The sequence below is a fragment of the Pararge aegeria genome, chromosome 22 (genome assembly GCF_905163445.1).
Source record: "Pararge aegeria chromosome 22, ilParAegt1.1, whole genome shotgun sequence".
In the NCBI taxonomy this organism is placed as follows: domain Eukaryota; kingdom Metazoa; phylum Arthropoda; class Insecta; order Lepidoptera; family Nymphalidae; genus Pararge; species Pararge aegeria.
The window spans coordinates 8,811,006-8,838,325 of NC_053201.1; the positions used below are offsets into that span (position 1 = coordinate 8,811,006).

Below are 27,320 nucleotides of genomic sequence, written 5' to 3' on the forward strand. Positions count from 1 at the left end.
CTTAAGGAAATATCAGATTATAAAATATAGGAAAGAAGGTAAACAAGAAAATTTTGGATATGAATTGCTTTATACCCCATTCCTTCTGACTTAAGAAAATATTACTTATTAGTGCTCAGTATGATTGAGGTTACAAAAAATGGGCTTCTTTACTATTGAGTAAAAGTATCATCTTAAAATGACAGTTTTCTGACATATCCTGACATCCTTAAACTATGTTTTTAGGATTATAACTCTCTAACAAAACGTCAAAAATATTAAACTAATACTGCTTGCTTTAAGCAATGGTTCATGTAACGAATGGATTTCACAATAACTGCGTCACTATAACTGAAAATTTGCATGTATTTTGCGTGTCAAAAATGCCTTCTGTAAATCGTTTTGATTATAGAAAGCTTTTTACTTTCACTTCATATTATTGAGTCTCAGAAACCTATGTGATTTAAGTCAAATTTACATCAATATCATATACTACACAGTAGTTAAGTACAAAAAAAACGTTTTATTTTTGAATTTTTTAAACTAAATGACGGAGGGAGTGTTTGTGGTATTGTGGAGGGAGGGAGTCAAATTTTTGTGACGTAATTGATGAATGGTCTCCAATTGGCTTAAACACCTAACGGCCACATATTAACAACGCAGCCTTGCAGTAGTACTACTACTTGGTTGAAAAAGTTTAAAACATCAAGTAATTAAAAATATCGTAACAATTTGACACGAACACATTTTCCAAAGTAGCACAAAAGTGCTTGATTAAATAAAAAGGAAAGCGTACAAACTAATTACAGTACTTTAATATTCTCTTTTGTCTCTCATCCGCAATATTGGCATAAACATTTAAGGGATTGTTATACACAGTCATAAATACAGAAATATGGAACTGTTATAAATATTTCTTTCTACCTGTAAATAATGCATTTTCGAATAATCATAGATATTATATTTGTTAATAAACTTAATCTGAGATACTTAGGAAAGGATTGTAACAGAACAACAATTTCTAATGCTTACAACAGAATAGTAACAAAAGTTTGAATAAATAGATTACCTGTTCTTTATTCTGTTATGTAATGATAAGATCATAAGAGAAATTAGAAGAGCTTTTAGAATCGTTCCTAAAATTGCTTTAATATTGCATAATAAAACTAAGAAAATCTTAACAAATTACAACATCGTACATGCGTACGGTATAAAATCTATCATGTAGCGTAAATTATACATAAACTGTTAAATATTTTCAAATGCAATGATACCAGGAGAACATAATCACTGAGCATATGCCTGCATCGAGTAGCCTTGTATACTCATAGCTCGTCGAAGGAGGAACTTGCGCGTTCGTCGAAGGGCCTTGCACGTTCGCCCCAGCGGTCCCATCGCTCCGAACTGAGCAAGGATTCCGTGTCTTCGTCTTGTGTTGGCAGGGGATAGATGATGCCGTCACCGCAGCTACATTCCAAGTGTAAATTAGGTAATCTTAACAATAGTTAAAGAAAATGTACTACTTTCTACGCACTAAATATATATATCCAAGCGTTAACAAAAATATAACTATTTTCATTCTATTAAATATTTATGTGACTCAAATGAATATCAATTTGTAAAACGAAGTAAAACGATGAAGTAACTGTACAATGACAAAATCATTCTATCTATGACTTCTTTAGAGCAATTTTCCCCATTGTTATTGATAATGTCTGTATCATTTGCATTTATATAGCAGTATTCAATTCATCTATTGAAACAAAGAGTACAAATCCATTCTAAAATTTTGTATATCATATTGACCGTTAAGTCTACGACAAAATAAAAAAAAAACTCACGCGTTCGACTTCACACTAACAGGGCACTTCAATCACATAGTGTCCTTTAAAGCCTATGCACACGAAGTATTTTCTACGCCCTGACGACGCACGTTAGAGCGCTTCTAACGAATTCCAAGTAGAAAGTATGGTTTATTTTTTCTTATTTTTAAAGTATGTTTCTAAAATATTTAAAAAATCACATTAACACACTTATTTATTTCCATTTTATTTTTTCAAAACGAAGTATAAATAAATAAAAGGATTGTTCACACAATGAGATAGGTAAGAAGAAAATATAGAGTATGGGTAAACATTGGAAGTGTCGAAAGTAAATATGGAAATAAGGTCCATTTCACCGTGGCATTAAAGTGTTTTGATACTCGAAAACGCCCTCTACAGTGACAAAACGCGCGTCGTCGGCGCGTAAAAAATGCACCATGTACAAAGGCCCTAAAGCCAAAAATTATTAAAATATGACTAGAAGTAATTTTTCATTGCTTTGATTGGCAGAACCCAAACTGAGCTAATCGAATGTTTAAGACTTAAAATAATTACAACTGTGTAAGTGTTTTTTTAAAGTACTAACCTTTAACTAACTAACTAAACTTTTAACCAATCACTGAAACCATATTTTTTTCTATATCTACCTATTATATACTTATAACTATTAAAATTCGATAAACGACATTCATTAATTCCGAGTACCTACAACATAGATTAGGTTAAATAATAGATGGTACTAATTTATCTATAATGAAACTAGTGTTTTGTACAGTACAAATAAATGGATATTAATCGACTTATTGTTTATATGAAATTCTACATTAATTTTATACTATAAATCTATTTATAAATTTGGTAATGAGTTTCATTTAATTATTTTAACGAATTTCAGAAGTGTTATAAAGCGTTTTAGGGAATGCATAATTTATGTCATGGTACTAGTAGGTTTCAAGAAAAAAGTGCACTGACGTTCACTGATATTGGGAAATAAACAAATCAAAATGAATAAATGATTTTTGTCCTTTGTTGATGAACAAAGAGTGGCTGAAAACCAGTGCTATTGTGTACAGCTCAATTGAGCAAGCTCCTTTTCCATACATCTTGTTTTTAGTATCCCTCATAAAACTACTAAAATTGAACGCGTAGCATGCAATTTTATAATGAAACCACTGCATGTGTTAGCGTACTTTTTACGTGATACCTACAATAATAACTTTTCACTTGATATGATTGTCTATATCTCATCTATATACTCGTATGTGCTATACCTAATGCTATTTTAATCTACTTAACTACAGTGCGGGCACAAATGCCTAATTATCCTCAATCGAAGCAAACCTACTTTTATGATCACTTTGCTTTTATGAATTATTAAAACAAGGTGAAAATCCACGATTTTCTAAATTCATGTATAAAAGCGATCACAGAATTTTTTTTACCAAATCATAACTTTCTAGCCCTCGGAGAAACACTGCCGCATTTGCAAAATATCTTAATATATTTAATGATGTCACTTGTCTTACGCGATTTAGGCGAGATGGTTATAATATTATCTTAAGTCACATTATCATTTAGATGCGTATATATTAGTTTATGAAGTGACATCATTAGTTCATTTATAGTTATTTAACTAGAAAGGACAGAGCATGATTAAACTTATTAAATTAACTGATAACAACATTACATAAATTAAAGTAAACATAAATTGGATAAAAAAAATTACAAATTATAAACATTCTAAATTTTGCTTGTTTCTTTACAAAAGTGACAGTATTGCACCGAATGCTTAGCTCAGAGTTAACTCTTGAATTTTTCTGAAAAACTAATACAATTTGCTAGCTATATTACTAAAGTAGCTCTAAGGCCTCGGCTATGAGTATTATAATTAATGAACGCATATGCTAAACAAAATTAGCATGCAAAAGGACACAACTCTTATGTTTAAAAAACAAATCCCAACCGAGTACGACAAAAGAAGTGAATGACTTTATTGAGAAAAAATTTTGGTTCTCGGATGTTTGCCAATGAATGAAAAGCATGTTTATTTGTTTTTATGGTTTTATTTAAATATACTGTTGTAAAAATATTGTGAATAGAAGAATTAATTAATTATTATATATGAAATACGATTTTTTTCCTTATACTATTTGCGGGACGGTCCGGCCCCTTCTGGGGCAAAGTCTCCATCTCTCACTCTCGTGTGCCATCTCCACGCTAAAATATTAAAAAGCTCATTCGAAATTGTACTTTATTGCATTGTGCGTAAAGTAATAATTAGGAATAAAATTTGGAAAAGAAATATACCTAAACTCAAGGTGCTTCCGTAAATATAAAATACTCATGAGTGCGTTCAGACGGCTGACGCTTCACTGTCACGTATAAAACAAACAGTAGAGTAATTCCAGGAGCGTAACTAGACATCGGGATTGGGGGTCCTAACCCTTCTTCCCCTATTGAAATATTATCCTCGTCGATCAGTTTTTTAATTTCTATTGCACGCTTACTTATATTTTTTTCTCGCTCTCAGAAAAAAAGGAGTAAATGTGCAAAAGAAATACAAATATACGTGACAATGAACAAAATTCTGCTTCGTGCGCGTGCCTTAATTGTTAATCTAGTACGTCAGCCAGTTTTAAAAGTGTTAAATAAGAGAAGCACCATAAGATTTAAAAGATGAAAGAAAAATAGAAGAGTGAGAGAGAATGAGAAAAAAGTATGGAAAAAAACTTTTGTTGACTTTTGCGCAAATAATCGGCTTGCTCTTAATCGGCTGATCGTGCCAAAAAGCTAATTCAAATAAAAAAAATTGAAAAATTATCCTTTACCTGCAAACTAAAGTAAGGCATGAAGCTTTACTAAATTCGTACTTGTCAAAAGCGTTGGAAGTATTTGTTACTATACTTATTATATTTGATTACTTATTTTAAAAAGCCTTAAACTATAAAATACGCAATGCTTAAGTTATAATAATACACAATCTTTTATTGAATTCATACACATATTTTTTTTTATTAATTTTGTGACATCCTTAATTAATTATACTATAATTTTCATTAATGCTTATATTGAGACTCTATTTGAGGGTTTATTTTTATTTAAATGGAACAATGTTAACCTGACAAGTTTTATTAATTAAAGTAAAGAAATTAAAAACGAAGCAGCCAACTAAGAGCAAAATAAATCAATGTGTTATACATCACACAGACCGCAGATATGTAGTAAAAAGAAAAACTGTATCCATTTGCGTGCCAACTTGCGTGTGCGGAGTTTGTATTGTTTGTGTTGTAATGGACGTAGCCAGTGGGGTAATTCCTATCCAACCCAAAAATGGTGTTTAAGAACTTACATTTTCGAGAAACCCGCAAACATCCAATTTATTACGTCGACGCTTTTATACAAATTACATATTTTTTGCATTTTGAGCGAAGGCAATAATTTCGTTTAAAAATTTGGCACAAGAATTAAACTGCATTTTTTATACTCCCCGTGTAGCCCAAGACCTGGCTACGCTCATTTGTGAACAAGATAACGCTTAAACGTTAAAAAAAAATAAAAGAACCAAAAATAAACAACAAAACAAGTTTATTGTGCAAAAATACATACAAAATACAAACAGAACTCATTCTAACTTCATCAGTCTTGTGTGTTGTATAATAGCTCCAAAAATAAATGCATTTAACAAGCAATCTGACTATAACGATGGATTCGAAATGTAAATTTAAATAAATTCATTATTTGTAGTTACAAAAATGTCATCCTCGTACCCCACACATACTTGAGCGATATCGGAGAAATGAAATAAATGTCAAAAGTACTTCAAGTTTGAAATAAATATTGTGGATTTTTTTATACAACTTATTTTCAGGGTATTCATAAAATAGTTACATTCATCCTGCTGACGATACTGCACAATAGTCGTACTATATTTATATGTAGAATAACCTAGATTAGATACAATAAAATAATCATCACTGTTAAAGCCGGTTTTACACAATAAATTATGATAAAAAATACATCCTAATATATTAAAAGTTATCTACTGAATGTTATTACAATAATAAATTCGAGTAGTTTATTGAATATTATCATTAAAAAAAAATTAAGAACTTTAAATATCTAAGTGAAATTGTCCAATAAAAATATTTTAAAAAGTATTATATTATCATAAAAATATTGACTAAGTATATTGTAAATTATCCAAAATATATTTAAGTATTTTACTGGACGCAACAAGTTCAATTTGGCACAGAAAGGCAAGTTCGGTGAGTAAAGGCAAATCGGAGTCTTAAATAATTTTGTTGTTTAATAAAACATTTGTTTTAGAAAAAGTTAATGTATTTTAATATGACTGAACATTTATATTTTGTGTTGTTATATATTCGTTATTTTAAACAAATATTGAAAATTATTTTTTTTAATATTAATAACGCACCAATTAAATTGTAAGAAATTACGATTCCTTTAACATATTATTGTGGTATATATATTTCTATCAATTTATACTATTCTATAAAATAATTTTGTATATTTAGGTTTCCACCTGTAGTAAAATTCTGTAGATATATCTGTAACTATTATATTAGGTAAGGTAATTAAAATGTTGCAATGATCATCAAAATAATCAAGTGATAATTTGTGACTCTAAATATCACTGCAGGCATTACATAATATCACTTGTTTTAAAGTGTGAACTCTTGGTGAAGGAAAACAACGTGACGAAATCTGCATGCCTGAGAGTAATCCATAAAGTTGTCAAAACGCGTTTGAAGTATACCAATCCGCACTCAGCAACTACTTCAGTAGTACTGCACATTGCGTAACATTCAGCTACGCTACGCTATTCGGAGCTCTGTGTAATATAACGGCTTAGTAGCGGAATGTTACGCAATGTGCAGTACTACTGAAGTAGTTAATGAAAATGCGGGATTTTCACGCTAGGTGCATGAGTGAAAACATCGAAATGTGAAAACTACTAAATTGAATATTGGCTAATTGGCCAAAACTAATCTTTATATTTGTATGGAAATGTCTAAATAGCATCAATAGAATTTTTAAAGTTTGAGACTAAAAGCTCTATGCAATTGAGCAACTAATACTAGATTAAACATCTACAGCTATAGTGGTATACATAATAAAATTAACATTGCCACTACAACCATTTCACAAAAACCGACCATATGCTTTAGTGTTAAGACTCAATTTCCGTATGTAGGTATTGCAAAGCGTCAAATGTTCGCACCGTTTTTGACGCGTTGATATTTTATCTACACAAAGGTATTTCGAAAGGAGATAACAATTAATGTAAACAAATTTTGACGATAGTGACGTGCTAGAGAAAAGGATACAGATATTAACTTCCATTTATTGCTTATGCAAATAATGTCAAAGTTTGCTTACATTTATTATCCCTTTTCTATGAACTTCGTTTATGCGTTTATTGATCGATGGTCTATGCGCTAGATAAACTGTATTATAAAATCCGGTATAACGGTAAACCGCGAGTAGAACCCCAGATATATCTCAAGGTATGTGCCGGGAGGAGGGCGCTAGCGTGGGTAGGAGGGTGGCGGGTGTATCGCCGTCCTGCTCTGACCTGGAGCGTGTTGTGCCCATGGCGTCGTAGCTGTGGTCAGGTGGCGCGATGAACGTCTGCAGCTGGTGCTCGCGGCGTACGGGGAAATCGCATCCGTCCCCCGCGCTGACAACACCACGGTTAATTCATTACCATTTAGGCCAGCACTACGTTGCCACTAAATTCCGTCACCGAACTTACGTCACCATGAATCCGCACCCGATCATTTAGCCACATTCAATATTCCGTGGCAGATAAATAATTAATGAGTACCAAGAATTCCGTGTAAACCATCAAAATAGCCGTAGAATGCGACGCGACGCATTGATAAGCTATAAAGCGTCATTGTCGATCTGATACTTTCGGTATAGTGGCGGATCCAAAAATCTGGATCAACACTCAGGACGAAGTGGCCTGATTTAGTAGTGGGTAAGCTTTTGCAAAATTATCACTGTATGCTGGAATTACTTTTTGCTAGTTCTTCGATGACTTATATTTTAAGATGCCAGATACATAGTACAGCTAGAAATTTCAACCTGTCTTCTGCGATTGTCTCATGAAGGTACGTTTGTATTCTGCTAAACTAGGATTCTACAGGGAGGACTCTTAGATGCTTCTGGGGTATAATAAGCCCTTAAACCACCGCGCTGGATCCACTACTGTCACCTCAATGCACCAAGGAAAGATCGGACGTTTCCAGCGACGGTTCGTAAAACAGATAAACAAACGATCTTCTCCGTCTTTGGTACCCGATATCAGTAAATTACATTGGCGTTACACCGCGGAACAGTGGCGACGAAATTCCTAGGTAATGTAGCGCTGGCCATTGGACTAGAGACGAACCCAGCGAAACTCCGAAAGAGCAATTACATGATTTGATTTTCGCTTCAACTACCAGTCAACAAATCGAAGCGTAGCAATTACAAATACCGCTTCGGTTGCTTTGATAAAGGAGTAGAACTCAGCAAGACAAAAAAGTTCAGTTTATGCGTTGCTGAAACGATCTCGCGGACAAACGGAAAAAGATTTTTTTGCTCAGATATGGCGTTTTTTAAAATCGAAATGCACTTGTAGGCACGTGCTATTTCGACGCGGTTCTGCGTAAGTTAGTCTCTAGGCTAAGTAGTGCGGAATAAAGCTGTTATTTTTCGTTGGTTTTGGTCTTTTTAATCCTCTTCTTCCTGCCATGTTAAAGGCAAAGATTTCACTCTATTGTTTTAAAAATTGCAAACAACTAATTAAATAAAGTTTAGCGGTTGATATATTTTTTTTTTCGGAAAGAAGTTAATCTAGTCCAGTAGGTCTTAGCTCTTTGTACCTCTCTCCTAATATAAGAGAGAATTCCTGTGCTCTGAAGTGGAACAAAAAATGTTATTGTTCATTGTTATAATTATCGAAGCTGCACTTAAGCAAAATTAGAAACATATTTTCGATTGCACGTAATTCATCCTATAATTATTCATCCTATTAATATTCCGCACCACTTTTTTTTAACTATATCTTAAAGAAAGCTGGTAAACATATAAACAAAATATATATATATATACGATAATACAGTAAGAACTATTTTAATAGTGTCTAATAATTATAATATCCTAGCTGGATACAAATTATGTAAATGTTTGTTTATAGCGTGATTCATGATTGTGGTGCCGTGAAATAATGATAAGGCATCATTATGCCATGATAAATTACCAGAACTATGACTTATTAATTACAAAAACACTTTTACAGGGCAAACTCTTTAGAATAGCAGAAAGGAGATTAGTTAACAAAAACGCTCTTTCTTGCACTAGAAGTTTGGTTAGTTTAAAAAATCACTCAACTCCGAGCAGATTCAATTGCAAAAGACAGCATAACCGAGCACTTCTCACACGTAGAACCTAATATCAACCTTATATAATTCAAATAGAGTTGCTAATAGAATGAATGTGTCTTAAATAGTACAAACTATACGCAACTCTATTTAACTGTTCGTGCAAAATACACTAGCTTGACAGAGATAAACTCTAGGTTTGTTCCTTAGAGTCAATTTGAATTGACAGAAACGAAGTGCATCGAAGCGACAATATATGATTTAACGTAGCATACTATGTCAATGGCACAACACATTGCTTCAAATTAACTGAGATAACAAAGATAAAAGATACTAGGAGTTTTCCACACTTCGCAGGGCATGCAAGGAACACTTCCTGCAAAATGCCGCTGTGTGCCCGTCAACCTAAGGCTTAGGTGTTAAGCCCCAAATGCATCTATTACACCAGCAAGAACGCTTTTCAGACCGGAACACAGCCTTTTTGGCGGAAGAAATAAGCATGGCAGCCAATATAAGCATTATCTTCTTAAACTTAAGAGCTAATTTCTTGTCGATGCCTTTTCCAACCTTCTCTATCCATGGTCCTCTCTTTTACCTCTTTAAGTCACTCCAACCTTTCGTTTTATTTGTCCCACAAAAGCCAGTCTCCGATGTCCTCGTCCCCTCTTTCCATCCTCATAAGCATTATAATATGGATAAATTAAGTGAATATTCTCATAGCACTTTTAAAAATATTGTTGCTTCGATGCGCTTCAATTCCCTTCTGCGCTTTGCGTCAAGTTTTTTGACCCAATGTCCTCAGCTGTTACACATTTTAAACTATAAGCTGTCAAATAAATGCGATTATCTACACATTCGTCCCTCTGTACCCATAAATGTGTTTTTTATTACAATTCTTAACAAGTAAGTACGTACATCGCCCACTACATAGATCTTATAGACTCTTCATAACCGGATCGAAAGGCGTTGATTATGTCATACCGACTATTATGAACTACACATTACAATGATTATTCAGCCTCCGCGTTGTATCTAATGAATATAAAATGAGTGAATGAATGAATGAGAATATCTTTCAACTGCAAATGCAATTTATTTATGGCGGTGACCTAAAATGTTAACCGTGCGATTGTTTTAATTGGATTAGTTCTTAGAGCCGGGTAAAAAGTAAAAATAGCTTTGTGAAGCGTTAGAATAACCTAGGTGTTGTTAAGGTTTAACTTGTACAAAAACAATGTTCTAGCAAGTTAAGCTAAAAGTGGCTTGACGTAGACATTATTGGTAGAGCATCAACATTAACATTTTATTTTTTGTCTACAAATAATCACGTTTATGTGATATTTTTTTACGAACACTTTTTTATCTCAAGAAGTACCAAATTCTGATAGTTAATGCCTCAATAGTTAGGTCGGGGATTCCCCAAAATCGCTGGTTGTAGTCTGTGCCATTATTCATTACCATCTTAGGTGAAGTTCTTATCGGCATTGGATGCCACTTATGCTACATTAGATAATTAGTTCACCGTTATATGCAATAATATTGCTAGTTTGATTTAAACAACACCAGTCTTATCAATTAAGTTTAAATGACCTAAATATATGCACCAATAACTTATGACAGAGTTAAAATAGATATAACATTTTCTGAGGAGCCTAGATAAAAACTAAATACACCACTTTTAATATATAATAACAGTTTCTGTATCATCAGACATGCCTAGTTAGTATTGCGTTTGCATCCTCAAATCCATGATCTAAATCTACAAAATCGAGTCGGTTAAGATATGTCATTCACTTCTTTTTTCATACATTTGTACATGCACATGTTAACACACAAATGTCTATGATCATACACGCCCAAAGTCCGTTTAACACACACACATGCGTGTGAAATATCACATGCGTAAATGCGTTATTTGTTATTTGTATTATTTTTTTAATACCGAGAGGCACAATTCTTGCATCTCGTAAAATCGCAAACGTTCAAAAATCCTTACATTAGAAAATCATAAGAAATATAACACGAAGAAATTTATGCCTAAAATTTTAATATTAAACTAACATCTAAATTATAAACAATGTACACATATATTTTAATAACATTCTAAAACACAACATGGACAATGAAATGACACCCATAGAATATGAACACCCCTAGACACCCATTATGTGTAAGATATTATGTCATACGAAGCGCGCAGGGCAATGAGCAATATTTTCAGAAACTGGATTCGATGAAACGCTCGAAAGAATGTTTTTTTTTTAAATTGGTAATATGGAAATTACAGTTACTTTGTCTTAAGCTCGATATACACGTATTAAGTAGTCAATTTACTAGATTGTTGTAAAGTAACATAATGCATAAAAGTAATTGCACGTTAAAATTCAGAAATAGTGGGACTGACTAATCGCTGTTCGCTTTTGGACATAAATTACTTAGTCAACAAATGCATGAGTTAGGCGGGGCGAATTTGTAATACAATTGAAATTACACAGTACTTTAGGTAGGTGTCGTCGCTTCTCCAACTATTAAGTTGTTTACTTCATCCAAAATATCACTGAATACCAATTTTAACATTGAGTTCCAATCTTGGTCGGACTAATCAAAATATTGTAAACACTTACTTAAAACTAAGTCAGTTATTTTTTCGTACTTGACAACTTAATACATGTATTAAGTTACTTAATATATGTCACCTTAGTGTATTCGGCGACGAATCGATGTTTTTTAGTCGATTAATAAAAAAATGTGGTAACTGTTAAATTTTTTTTTTCAACAGTCTTTTTCGTAGAAATATCCGTATCAAAGCTAGAACCACAGTCCGAGCTTTTGTTTAGCCGAAGAACCTTAGACAGCAAATAATTCAAACGATAATAGTATCTAGCAACAATATATTACACATAATATAAGTAACAGTAAACATATAAATAGTAAAAATTATAAATAAACGGCTTAAAGTCGGTGTGTGTATGATTTGTAAGGTTCTGGCTTGGAATTTACTTTCCCTAATAGTCTCTAAGAGCACATTAAGCCAGCATATACAAATATCATATCATATCATATTCAAACCAGTTTTATCTGTCACCTTGTCGCGAGCAGGGGGACAAACCGCACTTTTTATTCCAATTCGACTCCATGAGGAGACAGAGCAGGGGGACAGACAGGAATAATTCGTTTTGTCGCCTTAAATATAAAATATTTAATAATAATAAAATTTATTTAAAAAATTATTTCTTAGTAGAAGCCTACGCATGTATGTATGCTTCAGCCTAATCCGTTAAGTGTATACCTGTATGTTGATAGATCAGTCAACCAGTCAGTCAGTATGTCAATCAGTTCCTCAACCAGTACGACTCAACAATAGGTTCCAAATACTTATTCTATTCCGAAGAGGCTCACAGGAAACGCATCAGTTGGACTTTCATTTACTTTTGATAATAATTATTCATATCTGATAACAATCATAAACTAATAGTCTCAAAAAGTAACAAAAGCCCTCTATCTTGCATTGGAGCTACGAGGTGGGTAAGCTTTATATCTCATTCGCATATTAAAAGAGATCTGTGGGATATTAAAGGCTTACGATGATGAAAAACCCCACCGGAGGGATACCGAACTAGTTGATGAACTACTAGATTGCAAAAAATCATGTCACTTTTGGCCATTTATTTCATAAATTTACTATTACTTTTTATAGGTGGGTTATTAATAGAGATTTTACGTTTCCCAAGTCAGTTCGAGGTTAAAAAGTAATAGTTATCATTTACCTGGTGAACACTGGCACTATCCACAGGTTGGGACTGACGCCAAAAACTTCCTTGAAGTTGCTGAAGGCGCCCATGGAAAAGCCATTCTTGTCTGCGCCGCCGCGAAACATCGGCGCTCGGAACGCTTCTGTAAAGTCAAAATGTAGGAGTTTTGTTTGTGGACGAGAATGTAGTTCATCACAGTACTTATATATCCATTAAATTTATTTCACGCGGTTTTCTGGTCAGTGACGTGCACTGGATTTCTTACCAGGATATGCATAAAACAGGAAAATTACATACATCGCAAAAATCCATCTCCTATACGAGTTATATATCAGTTTAAGGGTAGGCAGTGCTCTTGTGCATGTATGAAGTGCACGCCGCTGGTAGTGGTAACCACATAACATCAGGGTATCGTTCTGCAAGCTTGCTTGAAATGGTTCATTACAAAAACTATGAAAGTAGGAAGAATTAACAAGTATAAACTATATACCAGAAGTATACCTACAACAACTATGCCTACTTTTAATCTACGAAAAAGTACGACCCTAAAACATCAACTCTACAATTTGGTAAAGTGACCGCATTTACCACTGAACATGGTTCTAATCATATTGTTTATAATCTGACCGGTCGGGCTGCCCTCCCGGCGATATATTACCAGCATATCTGAAAAACAAACTTGCATTATAGCTGTTGATTCTACTCAACTCGAGGTTGAGGCAAATTGCAAGCGATCTGGGGTGGGCCCGGAATCATTGAAATATTGTTTATCGTTTTACCGGTTAATTGATTTCAAGATATTTCAAGATTAATAAACCAAAAAAAGTATGGGTGCGAACCTTATACACCTCTTTTGAGCTGGGCTCAGAATCGGTAAAATATTTTTCTGCGCTTAACCGGTTAATTGATTGAACGATATTTAAGAAACCGATAGATTGGTAACCGATAGTTAAGCAAACGATTACGAAACGTTTAATAAACGTGCGTGTATTAATTAATAGTGCCAAACAAGTGATCTAAAATATGACTGCTGATTTCTCCAAGTGATATGTCACAAAAAGAGTTGGGATTATAGGGTTACCGGTTTATTTTTGCTAATGAGCGGAATATAATTCTTACGGTTTTGCACTTTTACAGAAACCTTAACGGAACGATTGCAATATCAGGCTTAATTAATGACCGAAAACGAAGTTTTTTGCGGTTTCAAAGATCTGCAGTCCTAAATTAATACCTTCCTAGTTCAAATCTGATAATCCTAACAAGATTCGGAACCCAAAATACCTAAATTATCATTTATATTGATAGTAATTGCAGTCACTTTACATTCTCTTTACGGTTTTACTCAACTAATATGTCCAATGACTGTAGTTTGGTAAGAAAATAACATTGCAAAAAGTTTTAATAAATACTTAATCATTGATTTTGATGTAGGTCTCTTTTATGATTTAACACGAGACCTCTTCTATGTAAGGTCTCGTGTTAAATCTCCGGGGCAAGAACAATTTAGAATTTTTTGCTTTCTAAACGTTCTTGTCTGTCCTAGTGGAAGTCCTGCTTTTGCCATGGCGATTTTGCGTTCTGGCATGATGCCGCGTAGACACCGATAACGGATATGGGTTTACCTGCTTTACCCCTAACAGGTTAAACCGCTACGATCGTAGACTCTGTTTGTAGTGAAAGAAAAACTAGTAATTTCTTGGAGTTTTCGTTATAATAAAATGGATTCAAATTAAAAATTCATTTATGAAAGAGTAGGCCTACTTTATCGGCCTCGAGTCAGTCTGTTTGAAGTGACTCTACCACCGAGTCGGAAGGCAGATGCTGCGAGGAGAAAGTGACAAAAACCTCAGCAGAGCTCTTTCTTTCTTAACAAAATTATTTTACAGTTTAACAATATTTTTTTCTACTTGTGAGGGATGAAAGCGGAGCGGCCTGCTTTAGGAAATTCGTCAGCTGTGCAGTTACCTCAACTATGTATATTCATACTACTATCATAAATGCGAAAGTGAGTTTGTTTTTTTGTTTGTCCATACTTCACGCCCTAACTTAGCAACTAATGGACTTGATTTTCGGGGAGTAACATAGGTTACTTTTTTCGCAAGAAAACAAACGGATTTAAAAAAAATCCTAAACGCGGTCAGGAACAAGTAAGGAGTACAAATTAAGACCACCATACCCAAAGTTGTTCTGTTATGTGCGACGAGGTAACAATGGTATCCGAAGAGGGAGCCAAGCGAGATCGCGAACATTAGTGCCACGAAGAACGCGAACACTATGTGGTAGCGCCCGGCGCTACCCGATGGTCCAAAGTCACCCTGTACACCAACAAAAATATTTCTTTAAAACAGACAATTTTAATACATAATAATATAGAACGTGTAACCTAATTACGAAATAATGTTGAAAGTTGCATAAGTGTACTTCATAAGGAATCACCCTGTAAAAATATGATATCAAAGAAGCATATTTATTTTTCTATACAAATCAATTCAAAACATTCTGAGTGTTTACTTATGAGAACCCTATTGGAGATAAAAGACCGACACGCGCATAGTACCTACGCTACGCGACGCATACCTAACAAAGTGACAGGAGTCACATGATTTCAATTTTGCATGTGATGTTAGGGCTCTATCTGATTTCCTTCAGTATAAACTATGGCAGTGGTTTACTCAAAAACTTTTAGGTTTTCGGTTTCACAAATAACTCTCAGAGACAGTACATAAACACTCACAATTTGTCTACTACTACTCGCTCTAATTAGAGGATATCTTTACTTTTGTGAGATACATAAAGCTTTGGAAAACTAATTTAATAGTATGTAGAACTAATCAGAAATGCATTGATTCTTAGTGATGAAGATGTTGATGATACAGTTGTATAAAAGACTAGTCAGAAAAGGTACTATAGGGATTGCAGTATTGTTGATCATGATAAACTCACGTTCCTAGGATTAATATTACAAGGACTTATAATAAAAATACGCGATGACAACCATTATGTCAGCTGTGTTTACATCAAATGTATAATGGGTTTACGGATAACTACTGTGAGGCAGAATATAAATAGTGAGATTTTCAAAATTTAAAAAATAAATGTGTTAATATTGCAAGAGGTGACGTCCTCGTTCTTAGAACTTGGCTTGACTTTGAGTGGGATGGAGTTCAAACACGCGCACCTCTTACTTTTTTTGTGAGTTTTAAACAATTAACGTGCGTTTTAACTTGTTATATGTTATTACACCGTAAAACGGTTAAGGAAAAAATCGTTTAGAAACGGGCATGCCAAGAGCTTTTATAATATTATCAAATGCGCTTGAACTCACTTCGTTAGTTGTATTATTGCATACCTTTCCAACATACTTGGGTTTATTCGAAACGACCCGACGGGTTCTACTCATTGCGGTTTGTAACTAGGGTCGGATAAATAATGAACTTTAATGGTGGCTATTTAAACTCTTACTTGGACACTATTATAACCATCGAGAGTAAAACAGTCCGTCTGGTCAGGCCAGCGGACCTCGAAATCAGTCTTCTCATTCCGAATGCAAGGCTTAAGAGTAACTCAGCATGGACTATTATAGGAAGATTCGACTATTAATTGCTGCTTGTTACTAAGGTTTATATGCCAAGTGCAAATTATTGTAACTCTTAGTTGGTTACTATTATAACTTATAACCATCAAGAACCAAAAATCACTATTCTTGCTGTAATGAAAGAAACAAAGCGTAACCCGGGTGGCACGTTATAGAGTCCGTCTGGCCAGCGGACCACTAAATCTAGGCTTCTCATTTCAAATGAAAGGCTTAGGAATAACTCAGCATGATCTATTATAGGAAGATTCTACTATTAATTGCAGGTCTGATAACTATCCCAAATGTAAGTTATAACAACTCTTAATTGGCTACTATTGTAATTTATAACGAGAGAAAGAGAAAAGAAAGAAGAAACGTAAGTAACGGGGTTAATCTTTGCCGGCTGGCCAGTGGACCACAAAAACACTCTTTTTAATTAAATTTAATGCATAAGAGTAAAATAGCATGGATAATAATCCGATTCAATGAGCCCAAACTCGATTGGTATGTAATACGTATGTAAGAGGAAGTGGTTTAAAAATACTATTTTTAAACATTTACTGAACGAATCACTTGAGCAATAAAGGACTTTATACATTCATTGACTTTATACTCTTCCTGGTGAGCAATAAAGGACTTTATACATTCATTGACTTTATACTCTTCCTGGTAAGATCTGGGCCACTGTCCTATGTCGGAATAATTTCGAACAGCTTATTTTTTCCACACTGTTTAAATAATGAAAAAAATAAATTGCATGTTGGCTTGTCAAAAGGCATTCCCACTGCGATAACTCCCAGTCTATAATTCAAACAATGTGGATTTTTTTTGTTTCAATACTACTGCGATTTATTTACCAAGCAATGAAAAATGAATAAAATGTGAATGCATATTACATAAGAATACTGTCCGAGTCTGCTAATGCAATTGTGTCTCAGTGGTCAATCAAAGACAAAAGGTACTAATAAAAAAAATAAAAAAAACGTGTGTGTACTTACGTACACGCGTTAGAAGTTATATTTCTTTTGCGTAACAAGATAAAAAATGTTTTCAAAAATTATATCAATAGAAAAAGGTATTGTTTGAATTATAGAAAGTCAACTGTCACACCTTTTTTAGAAAAACTAAAATGTTGACTATAGCTAACTTCATGGTGTCGGTTTTTTTCGACGGTGTGCGCGCGCATCGTAAAAAATTACTCTCACCATTTTTCCCTGACGCGTCAAAAGAAGTATAACTCAAAAACTTTTTTATCATTAAAATTTCATGTGAAACAAATATTTAAACGGGCAATGCACGCATTCGTTTTAATAGTTAATTTCGAAAATACATACGTTAACCGAGCGAAAAGAAAACGCAACTAGGATTATGACGTATAATTAGTTTTACTTAGTGTGGGTACTCACGGAAATTTTATGCATTGTCAAATGGTTCGATATTCTTGATTTTTTTTTGTGTTCAATTAGTATTTTTTGTCATTTATCGACCACTGACATACAACAATTGTAATAGCAGACTTGGATCCTGTACTTTCGTACTTTGACCAACGGGAATCTAAACAATCTACCGCGATCATAGACCTAGTGATACTATATATTTATTATAGTTATATTAAATGATGTCTAAGCGCCTTTGCACATGGCGACATTTCCGCGCGTCAACGACGCTGCATTCTGCTATAAACGGTAAACTTTAAATACCCCTAAAAACTGGACTGCAAAACTCGGAAGCATCATAGGTTTTTGGCACCGATGCTGATGTACACAAATCTCTAAACTGAATCTAAAATTAGGGATGTCCTTTCCACAATAACGATTTCAGTAATATTTAGAGACCAAACTGATGGCCCATCTGATTTTAACTGGTAAACCATCTCCTCTAAACAGAGCAAAATTTTGAGGGGCATGTCAAGTCAAGTCAAGTCAAGTCAAATATTTCTTTATTCAAATAGGCACATAGATGGCACGTTTGATGCGTTATTATAAACAAAATGTGTACATAGCAGTGAGTAGTGATGGCGATAACTACAATCGTAAACTTAAAACTAAAGCTACGAGGGTTCCAATCGCGCCCTGGTCTAAGAAGAAGCCCACAACAAACTTAGCCGGGTGTTCTTTTTGTTATCACCATCTCACATTGTCATTAGAAAATATTTAAGAAGCAACCTGGTTAGAGCAATTGTTTACACCCAAGCTTTTTTATCGTTTACGTAATCCTTTATACTATAATAGGACTTTTCTATAAGCTTTCGCTTAATACAAACTTTGAACTTCTTTAGTGACATCCCCAAGATATCAACCGGTAATTTATTGTAAAATTGTATACAATTTCCTTTAAATGAATTGCTTATTTTGTGTAGTCTAGTGTACTGCACTGCAAGTTTATTTTTGCTTCTAACGTTCAAATTATTGCAGTCAGATTTTCTTTTAAATTTTGATATATTTTTGTGAACATACATAAAATTTTCAAATATTAATTGGCTATAGAGTGTCATTTTCTTAACATCTTTAAATTTATACAATTCATGTAATAAACACGTCCTGCTACGTGGCGCCCTGAGACCATCCACCTGATGCGTAAGTTATAACCCTTATGCGCCTGCAATTATATCTGCAATCACGCCCTTCAGATCGGAAAACTTGGCGGCAGTAAGAACCAAGCAATGTTTTTGGACTTGTAATTTTTGTTTAGTTTTGATATTTGTGAACAACAGAGTACTGTACCAAAATACAATAACGTCAAAGTACAATAAACCTAATGCTACTTATTTTAAAGTTAGAGTTGGTTCATACAGCGTACGCAAAATACCACTTTATAATTAGGAGCATTACGCTCATTTTACTCTTACGTTAAAATCTTTTGGTGATCGACGCTTGCGAGGTTTTTAAGTTTGGTACTAAAGCGATTGTAACGCGTTTTAGTCGTGACTAACGCGTCGTCAACTGCACGAAAAAAATCGCCTTATGCGAATTCTCTAAGCGTGAATAAAGAGAGTTAGGAAGAGTTACATTCTGTATGTCCATGCATTGTTTAGAAAATATTCGGGAGTCAATCATACGATCGCAGTGGGCATGCTGGTATGCCTTATAAATCTGTAAGATACCATCAGTATTAACTAAAACTATCCCAATACATAATAGAGGAAAATAAAGTTCTTTATCTCTAAGGGTCTCAAATATGCAACATATGTGCGTTAAATAACGCTTTAATGAGGCATATTATAAAAATATAAAATAAAAAACCGGCCAAGTGCGAGTCGGACTTGGGCACTAAGATTTCCGTGCCATTATCTATAAAAAGGGCAAAAAATTATGTCAGTCGCATAGGAGCCCCCTGAAATTTTATTTTTATTTATTTTTTAATTGAATAATCTGTGAATATTTGAAGCGTTTACCTTGCCAAAGTCGAGCAAAAACAAGGAAAATATCACGTTTCTTGTATGGGTACCCCCTAAAATTTTTGTTTAATTCTGCGTTTTAGTATTTGTTGTTATATTGCGCCCAAGATATACCTACAATAATGAAGAATTAATAAAATTGCATTTTGTTATAACGAAAAAGTCGGATCGTCATTAGTTACTCAAACAAAGCCAGTGAGACGCGTGATAGAATGTAAACAAACTTTGACGATCATTGCGTGGCAGAGAAAACTCCATCGAACGTCTATAGCCTTTTAATCTATCCGAGCCACAGAACATTAATTTCTGCATTTAGAAAGGAAGCAGCTGATGAAATTATGCTTCAATTATCAATTAGATTTGATGGAGGTTTACACTCGATATAGGATGCTTCTTAACATTAAATTTTTTTTTGTTTACTTTTTTTACCAATTAATAGTAGACATTGAACAGATTAACTGGGTCACAGCTGTACGATATAAATAAGTCACCGTCATCCTTCCTTTTCTCTCGCACGCAATGAACGACAAAGCAAGAACACAAAAAACACAAAAATAAAAGAAGTAGTAGAGTATAATGAATCTACCTTCCAGAATCTTATGAAGTAAGGCAAGCACGTGGACATGATGAAGAGACAGTAGAGCAGCGCGTAGCCTAGGAAGAGCATGAAGAACTTGTAGTTGTGGAAGCACACACAGTTGTTGACCCAGGGGCAGTGGTGGTCCATCTTGAGCACACAGCGAGCACAGATACTGCAGTGGTGGGCTCTGTCAGGTTTGACTAGCACACAACGGTTGCAGTAGCGCACCGACCCGGACATTGTCCTGACAACAAAAACGCTTCATCACCATCATCGTTTTGACTTCTCGAACGTGGAGGTTCTTGGTTTCCGGCGATTTGGCAATTTGTTATATATACGCAATATGATAAATTTATGATAAATTATTAAAAGACAGAAATATTGTATTGTAATGTATAATTTCTATATGTTCTCTGGTCTGACCTTGTGGGAGGCAATTTGGCCCCTAAAACCCCCCTTGGTTTTCCCCAAAACAAAACCGATTTGGAGTATGGGTTTTAAATTTTAAAATAACTACCATAACCCTTACAGGTAGCCCGCTACCATCTAAGCACCAGCACCAGCAAGTTTGGATCTTCTGTTATAAGAGAGAGATACGGAGTGGCGGTCTTAACGTAATTGGTGGTGTTAATAGCGTGACTTAAGGAATGGCGGTACATGAAGCGGTTATATCCTAATAAGGAGTTGAGGCTCTCATTAGATTCTAGATTTAGACATAAGTCGAGTTCAGTCCTTTGCAGCACGCACTTTTAGCTTTTTCTGACTTTATGTTTAAAGCAATTAAATATCACTTGCTTAGAATTCAATTATTATTAGACGTTCCCTTTACACAAATGGATAAAAACTATTGTAATGATCTACATCATATATATATATCTTCAACATTTCATAGGTACATCAAACATTAGCAAACATTAACAAATAAATCAGTGCCATCTCTAAGAATACTTGTGAACTATTTCTGATCACGAATACGAACATGCCACAAATCTTTTTATTGTTTGAGGATTAATCAATTAAATATTAAATATGTGCGTGCTTTAACAGTGAAGGAAAACATCGTGAGGAAATCTGAATGCCTGAGAGTTTCCCATATTATTCTCGAAGTTCGCCAATCGGCATTTGGCCAGCGTGGTGAAGCACTACCTAAGCCTACCTAAGCATTTTGAGAAAAGACCCAAGCTCTGTAGTGTGTGTTTTTTCCAATAACACAGTCCATCATCATCATTATCATCCTGTTAACCTTTTACCGGCCTACTCCAGAGCACTGGTTCCCCTCTACAATGAGAATAGTCTCTTAATATTTTCTAAATTGTAGCTACAAAACACATACCTGGTTAAAACTGGTATAGACTTAGCAAAATTTTCTAATATTTCTTTTTTGGTTTCAATCTTAAAGAAACATTCGCTGAATTTTCGTATCGCTATTTTGAGTCTAGGATTGAGAAAATTAACCAGTATAAATAAAGAAACGCTTAAAATATTTACTCTCGGTACCAGCGTGAGTTTAAGAAGTTGGCGGTGTCCGTCCACCCGTGACACAAAGAGCATTATAAGCCGTCAGGCCTGGTTATAGTCACATGTCAGCATGACGGGACTATGCTCCTATGAGAGAGGAGGCCTGGCTGATGATGATTATGATGATGATGAAGAATAAGATTTTTTTTCCAATAATATATATCTGAAGAATAAATAAATATACTACGACAATACACACATCGCCGTCTAGCCCCTAAGTAAGCTAAGTTTGTGTTGTGTTTACTAAAATGACTGATGGATAATTTTATTAATAATAAACATAAATACTTGTAGTGGCGCGCACATCATACACGTGCAAAAGCACTGCCTACCCTAAAATGGATGGAACTCTTATAGGAGGAGGAAGGAAATGGCAAATAGCCATGCAATTTTACTGCCGTATGCATACCCTGGTAAGACACCCAGTGCAAGCCACTGCTTATACGAGGTGGGTGATCTCCAATATATATTGGGGATCACCCACTTCCAGGGAAGCCAGTCGCCAAGCTGTCTAAGTTGGCAAATCATTCAGATGAGACTTTGCAGGCTACCATCCAGCAATAAATATACTTAAATAGAGTAGTATCCTCTCGATATATCTAAACAATACTCTTAATAAGCTTTTAAGATAGAGGTAGCTTACGTCGAGTAAAAATAACTCTTTGAAGATTATCCATCTGGACGGTAGATAGTTTTTAAAAATGGATGAGAGTTAGTGCTAATGTATTATAGCTTTTATATATCATGGACTTGTACTACTAAAAATACCTATTTATTATTGAGGGAATGCCTGAAGAGGCATTTGGACATCATATAATTAATCGGTTTTAGTATTTCTTTTTAATTTAGTGTTATAATTATTAAACTAACATGTTATAATAAAACAATCGTTATAATAAACAATATTGTTTATTATACAGATTCACTGCATTTTTACAAAATAAATGCAGTGAATCTGTCAGAATTATTTTTACATTTTGTATCATCATCATCATCATCACATCAATCCATTACCGGCCCACTATAGAGCACGGGTCCCTTCCCACAATGAGAAGGGAAGGGGGAAAGGGATTTTGAATGCTTTTTGTTTATTATGAAACTTTTCATTGGCCTTGGAAAAGCTAAAAGATTGTAATTATTTACGAGAAACCGTCCGTCTATATATTCAAGCTTTAAAGTAGCTAAGTAGCAAAAAAGTTAATACCTTGTAACTATGGGGAGATCTTTTGCAAAGTTCTCTAAAATTGTCCTTTGTGCATCCTCTGTTTCTGCACTAAGCAACTTTTCCAATTCTGCCTCAGGCAATTTATACTGCAACAAAATAATACTTTAATTTGATTTATCATTAGTTAATAAGAAATAAGTATAAGAAGTATTTTACAGTTACACCCACTGTATAATGTTGTAAATGCAAATGCAATTGGTCCATCTGTTTTTAAGATTGTTATGTAATGGCGGCAACTGGAAGTTGCTGGGAAATGCAGATGGTGGTGTCACAATAGATTGTGATCCTTCAACTTAACATCAGAGACGTAGACGACTTGGATCCCTCGAATCGCTTCGTGAAAAATTTAAACAAATAAGTATACTTACAGTAGCTTCGCAATATATTTGTAATAATATAATTTTAGTGAGACAAAATATTACTCTTTCTAAACAAGAAGCTGATATTAACAATCGACTTACCAGAAACGGACATAAATTAGTGATATCTGCATATCGTCTGCGAAAGGTGCAGAACTCTACTTTGAGTATACGCATTTACAACATGATTCCTAAGGTAATTTCGGACCTACCAATGCATACATTTAAAAAATGTGTAAAAACACATCTAACACAGCCAGGTTACTATACATTTGATGAATTTTTAATGACAACGTAGATTTGAAGCAGCCAGCTTCGCTCTCAGCTCCCGCAAGATAGAAAAATGATTGTAAATGTTGATGTCGGAAAAGAGTAACTACTGAGTTTCTTACCGGCTCTTGTCGGTAGAATACGCTATCCGAATCGATGGTAGAGCCACTTCAAACAGATTTACTTGACCTTTCAAAAGTGCTTGTAAAGTAGGCCTACTTAATTTTAAATTTGAATTTGTAATAAACCTGAGGTTACAAAGCCAAAGAAAATGGCATGTGGCAAACCAGTGTATAGTGTTTGTTTGTTGTTTGTTTGAAGTCTTTATTGCACACACATTCCTACTTAATATTATAAATGTCAATGTAAGTTTGTTTGTTACGCTTTCAAGCAAAAACTACTTAATCGATCCACATGAAACTTTGTACACATATTCTTGGAAGTGTTAGAAGTAATATAGGATACTTTTTATTCCGACATTAAGCTCAGTTCCTTTGGAGAGGAGGTGAAAGTGTTTGACGATTTTACACCTTAACTCCGACAAATTATAACCGATTTAAATAATTATTTTTGTACTATAGAGGTTATAATATGTGTTTAATTTTGCCCAAACTTTGTGTAGATCTGATGAATGTGGTTGGAAATAGAGGACAGAACTCCTCAGCGGACAGCAGCAAACCCCTCATTTAATTTGGCTTAGCAATACTGAATACTTCAAATTTTTTTAGAACTACATTTAAATTGAATGCCACATCCAAAAACAAAATCAAACGCAGACGAAGTCGCGGGCAACAGCTAGTTTTATATAAATTAAACACAAATACAGAAGAAACTTAGAAAATAAAGTAATAGTGCTGTCTTATATACCCAATCACTTGCAGGAATGCATTCATATATATATATATATATATTATATATATATTATATATATATATTATATATATATATTGTAGACTTATAGTAATCTATATGGACTTCTAGTATATTTGGTTCCTTTAGAACACAACACATGTGACCTTTTACTTTTCATGGCGTCTCTTCATTTCATATTGCCGAGTGATTATTGCTGGTTTAATATTATTTTATTATGGCTTCTCCTCTCTTGGAAGGTGACAATGAACCTTCTCACAGTTAACCTCAATACATAAACCGCGAGAGCTGACTGGTAGAACTAGAGCTCAATAAAGGTGCCATTAAGAAAACAAAAGTATAACTTTAAAAGTAAGTGCCTTAAAGCATTGTAAGTAGATTCTACTCACACAATTTTCAGACAATATGTGAATACCCAAAAGCCAGGCACGCCTCACCCTACAAACCTATTGCAACTACCATACAATCATTTGCTGGAGACAACTCCCAGGAATAAACCAATCTTGAGTGCAAATAAAACCATTCAACGGAAGGGCCCCGTTTGAGGCATTTGTTTCTCAATAGAGAAAACCTATGAATGTGGGCTTAACACTTATGTACAACCTAAGGTTGCAGGCCACAGACCTATGCAGACTCTGAAAAGAGGCTACGGAGGCACCGCTGTATATGCATAATCGCAGCATTCTTTTGGAGAAGTATATAATAAATAGAACCACAAGATGCTAAATTTCTTCTAGCAAGGAAAGTGTTGCTGTTCTTGTTGACGACCAATGCTTGCTGGGTGATTAAGACAGCAGCGTCACAATAGGTCGACGTGACACCAGGAACCAGGCAAACCTGAGCCACAAGCAGAAGTATGGGGTTCAAGAATTTATTCAATACTTGTAGACTTTCTAATATCGATATGGCTTACAACTTATATGTCTTTTTGACTACATTCCCTTTTTAATATTATGCAAAGCCTTATATGCAAAGTAATTGTATAATAGGCTAGTTGTGCTCTATGATGAATAAGTCTGTACACTTTATTTTTTTTCACTAAAAATTATTGATTTTTTCTCTGATGGAACACTGCATGGTGCAGCTAGTATCAATCTAATTTCGATGAGGTATGCTAACAATAGTAGAGAGTTATAGCTCATGAACATAAAAATAAGTTTTTCACAAATTGTGCAAGAACTGTGGATTTTCACCAGGTAAAAAGTAGTCTAGGGTATAAACTATCTCCATTCTAAATATCAGTTAAATCTGTCGAGTAGTTTTTGTGTTAAAGATTAATAAACATCCATACATCCTCACATACTTTCACTTTTATATTATTAGAAGGATAGGATGTAGGACACACAACACATAATCAATGTAAACAATTGAAATGTATCTGTGTGTTTATTTACTAAAGCAATCTCAAACACCTAACCTCTGGTTGTGGCTAAATACCACTTTACTGACATAGATTTACCACCAAGCAATTGAGCATTTCTGCGCAAGAAACGATTTGGGATATACGTTTAATATAACTGCCTTCTACCATCTTAGACTGAATCATCACTTAGCGTCAGATGAGACCACAGTCAAGGGCTAACGATCATTACCATGAAGTTTTATTAAAACTGAAAGAAACTCGCTAGTTCTTAATAATTTGTGCATTGATTTAGCATAGTATACCCATAGTGTCATAAAATTAACCTAAATTTTATTGTCATAAAAGGCATTTCAGACACACAGAAGCAGTCGACAGAAGTTATAGGACCATATTTAAATGTTCAATCTTACCTTGTCTGGAATTGGTTTGATATCAGCGAAAATAGTTCGCCAATACGACCAAGCAAACATAATCAGGAGTATGTGATAAAGTATGAGATATATAATTTGCTCAATTGTACTCTCAATGGTAACTGAAAAAAAGAATATTCTAATTGATATGAGCTTGATACACAATCAACTTAAGCTGGTGATTCAGTAACTTACAAATGCACAACTGGATAACGTAGGCATAGTATGACCATGTCACAATAGCCACTATTAACAGTACTGGGAGCCATTTAAAGGCTCTCCAGCACCACATGTTGCAAGTTCTGCAACATACGCAATATCCCGGATGCGAGGCTCTATTATTTTGCATCGATGAAGCCATTTAATGTTAAATGTTAATTTATTATGAAAATATCCATACTCCACTTGAACCACAAAACACAGACTGTACAGCAGACAACAGAACTAAGAACATAGACCTCGCCTCTTACCACAGACTGAAAATAAGCCAAAGATAAAACAATTGGCTGTTGGAAGCACAGGCTATAAAGCACTGACCAGAAAAAAAAAGTATACGATATACCACAGATGTATAATTTACCACATCAAAAATGCCTTTTTTAAAGGCAGCATTAATTGCCATATTAGCCATACATATGTATATATTAAATATCAATTGTATATATATTTACTAAATAACAAATGTTATTTAGAAGGAATCAAAAGAAATACTATTATTCTTCGTGGTATTTTCTTCCTTTCGAATATTAACGAGTACCTTTGAAATATACCTGGTGTGTGACTGTGGTGGAAACTATATTATTGGAATC

General features: G+C 34.2%; 1 protein-coding gene across 3 annotated transcripts; it reads right to left on the reverse strand.

Annotated features, from left to right (window-relative positions):
- Positions 1-925: 925 nt before the first annotated feature.
- On the reverse strand, positions 926-26,931 carry LOC120633650 (palmitoyltransferase ZDHHC15B-like). Of its 3 annotated transcripts, none has more exons than XM_039903943.1 (8): positions 26,707-26,931; positions 26,512-26,633; positions 23,219-23,325; positions 20,503-20,740; positions 15,122-15,260; positions 12,961-13,087; positions 7,399-7,503; positions 926-1,446 (listed from the first exon to the last, which is right to left on the reverse strand). In XM_039903943.1, the coding sequence occupies exons 1-8, from the start codon at positions 26,870-26,872 to the stop codon at positions 1,305-1,307; spliced, it is 1,146 nt and encodes a 381-aa protein (XP_039759877.1). In that variant the 5' UTR covers positions 26,873-26,931; the 3' UTR covers positions 926-1,304. The 3 variants fall into 3 exon arrangements, with proteins under 3 accessions (XP_039759877.1, XP_039759876.1, XP_039759875.1); XM_039903941.1 differs by lacking the exon at positions 926-1,446 and adding an exon at positions 3,913-4,019 and having other exon boundaries at positions 26,707-26,872; XM_039903942.1 differs by lacking the exon at positions 7,399-7,503.
- Between the last annotated feature and the right edge of the window lie 389 nt (positions 26,932-27,320).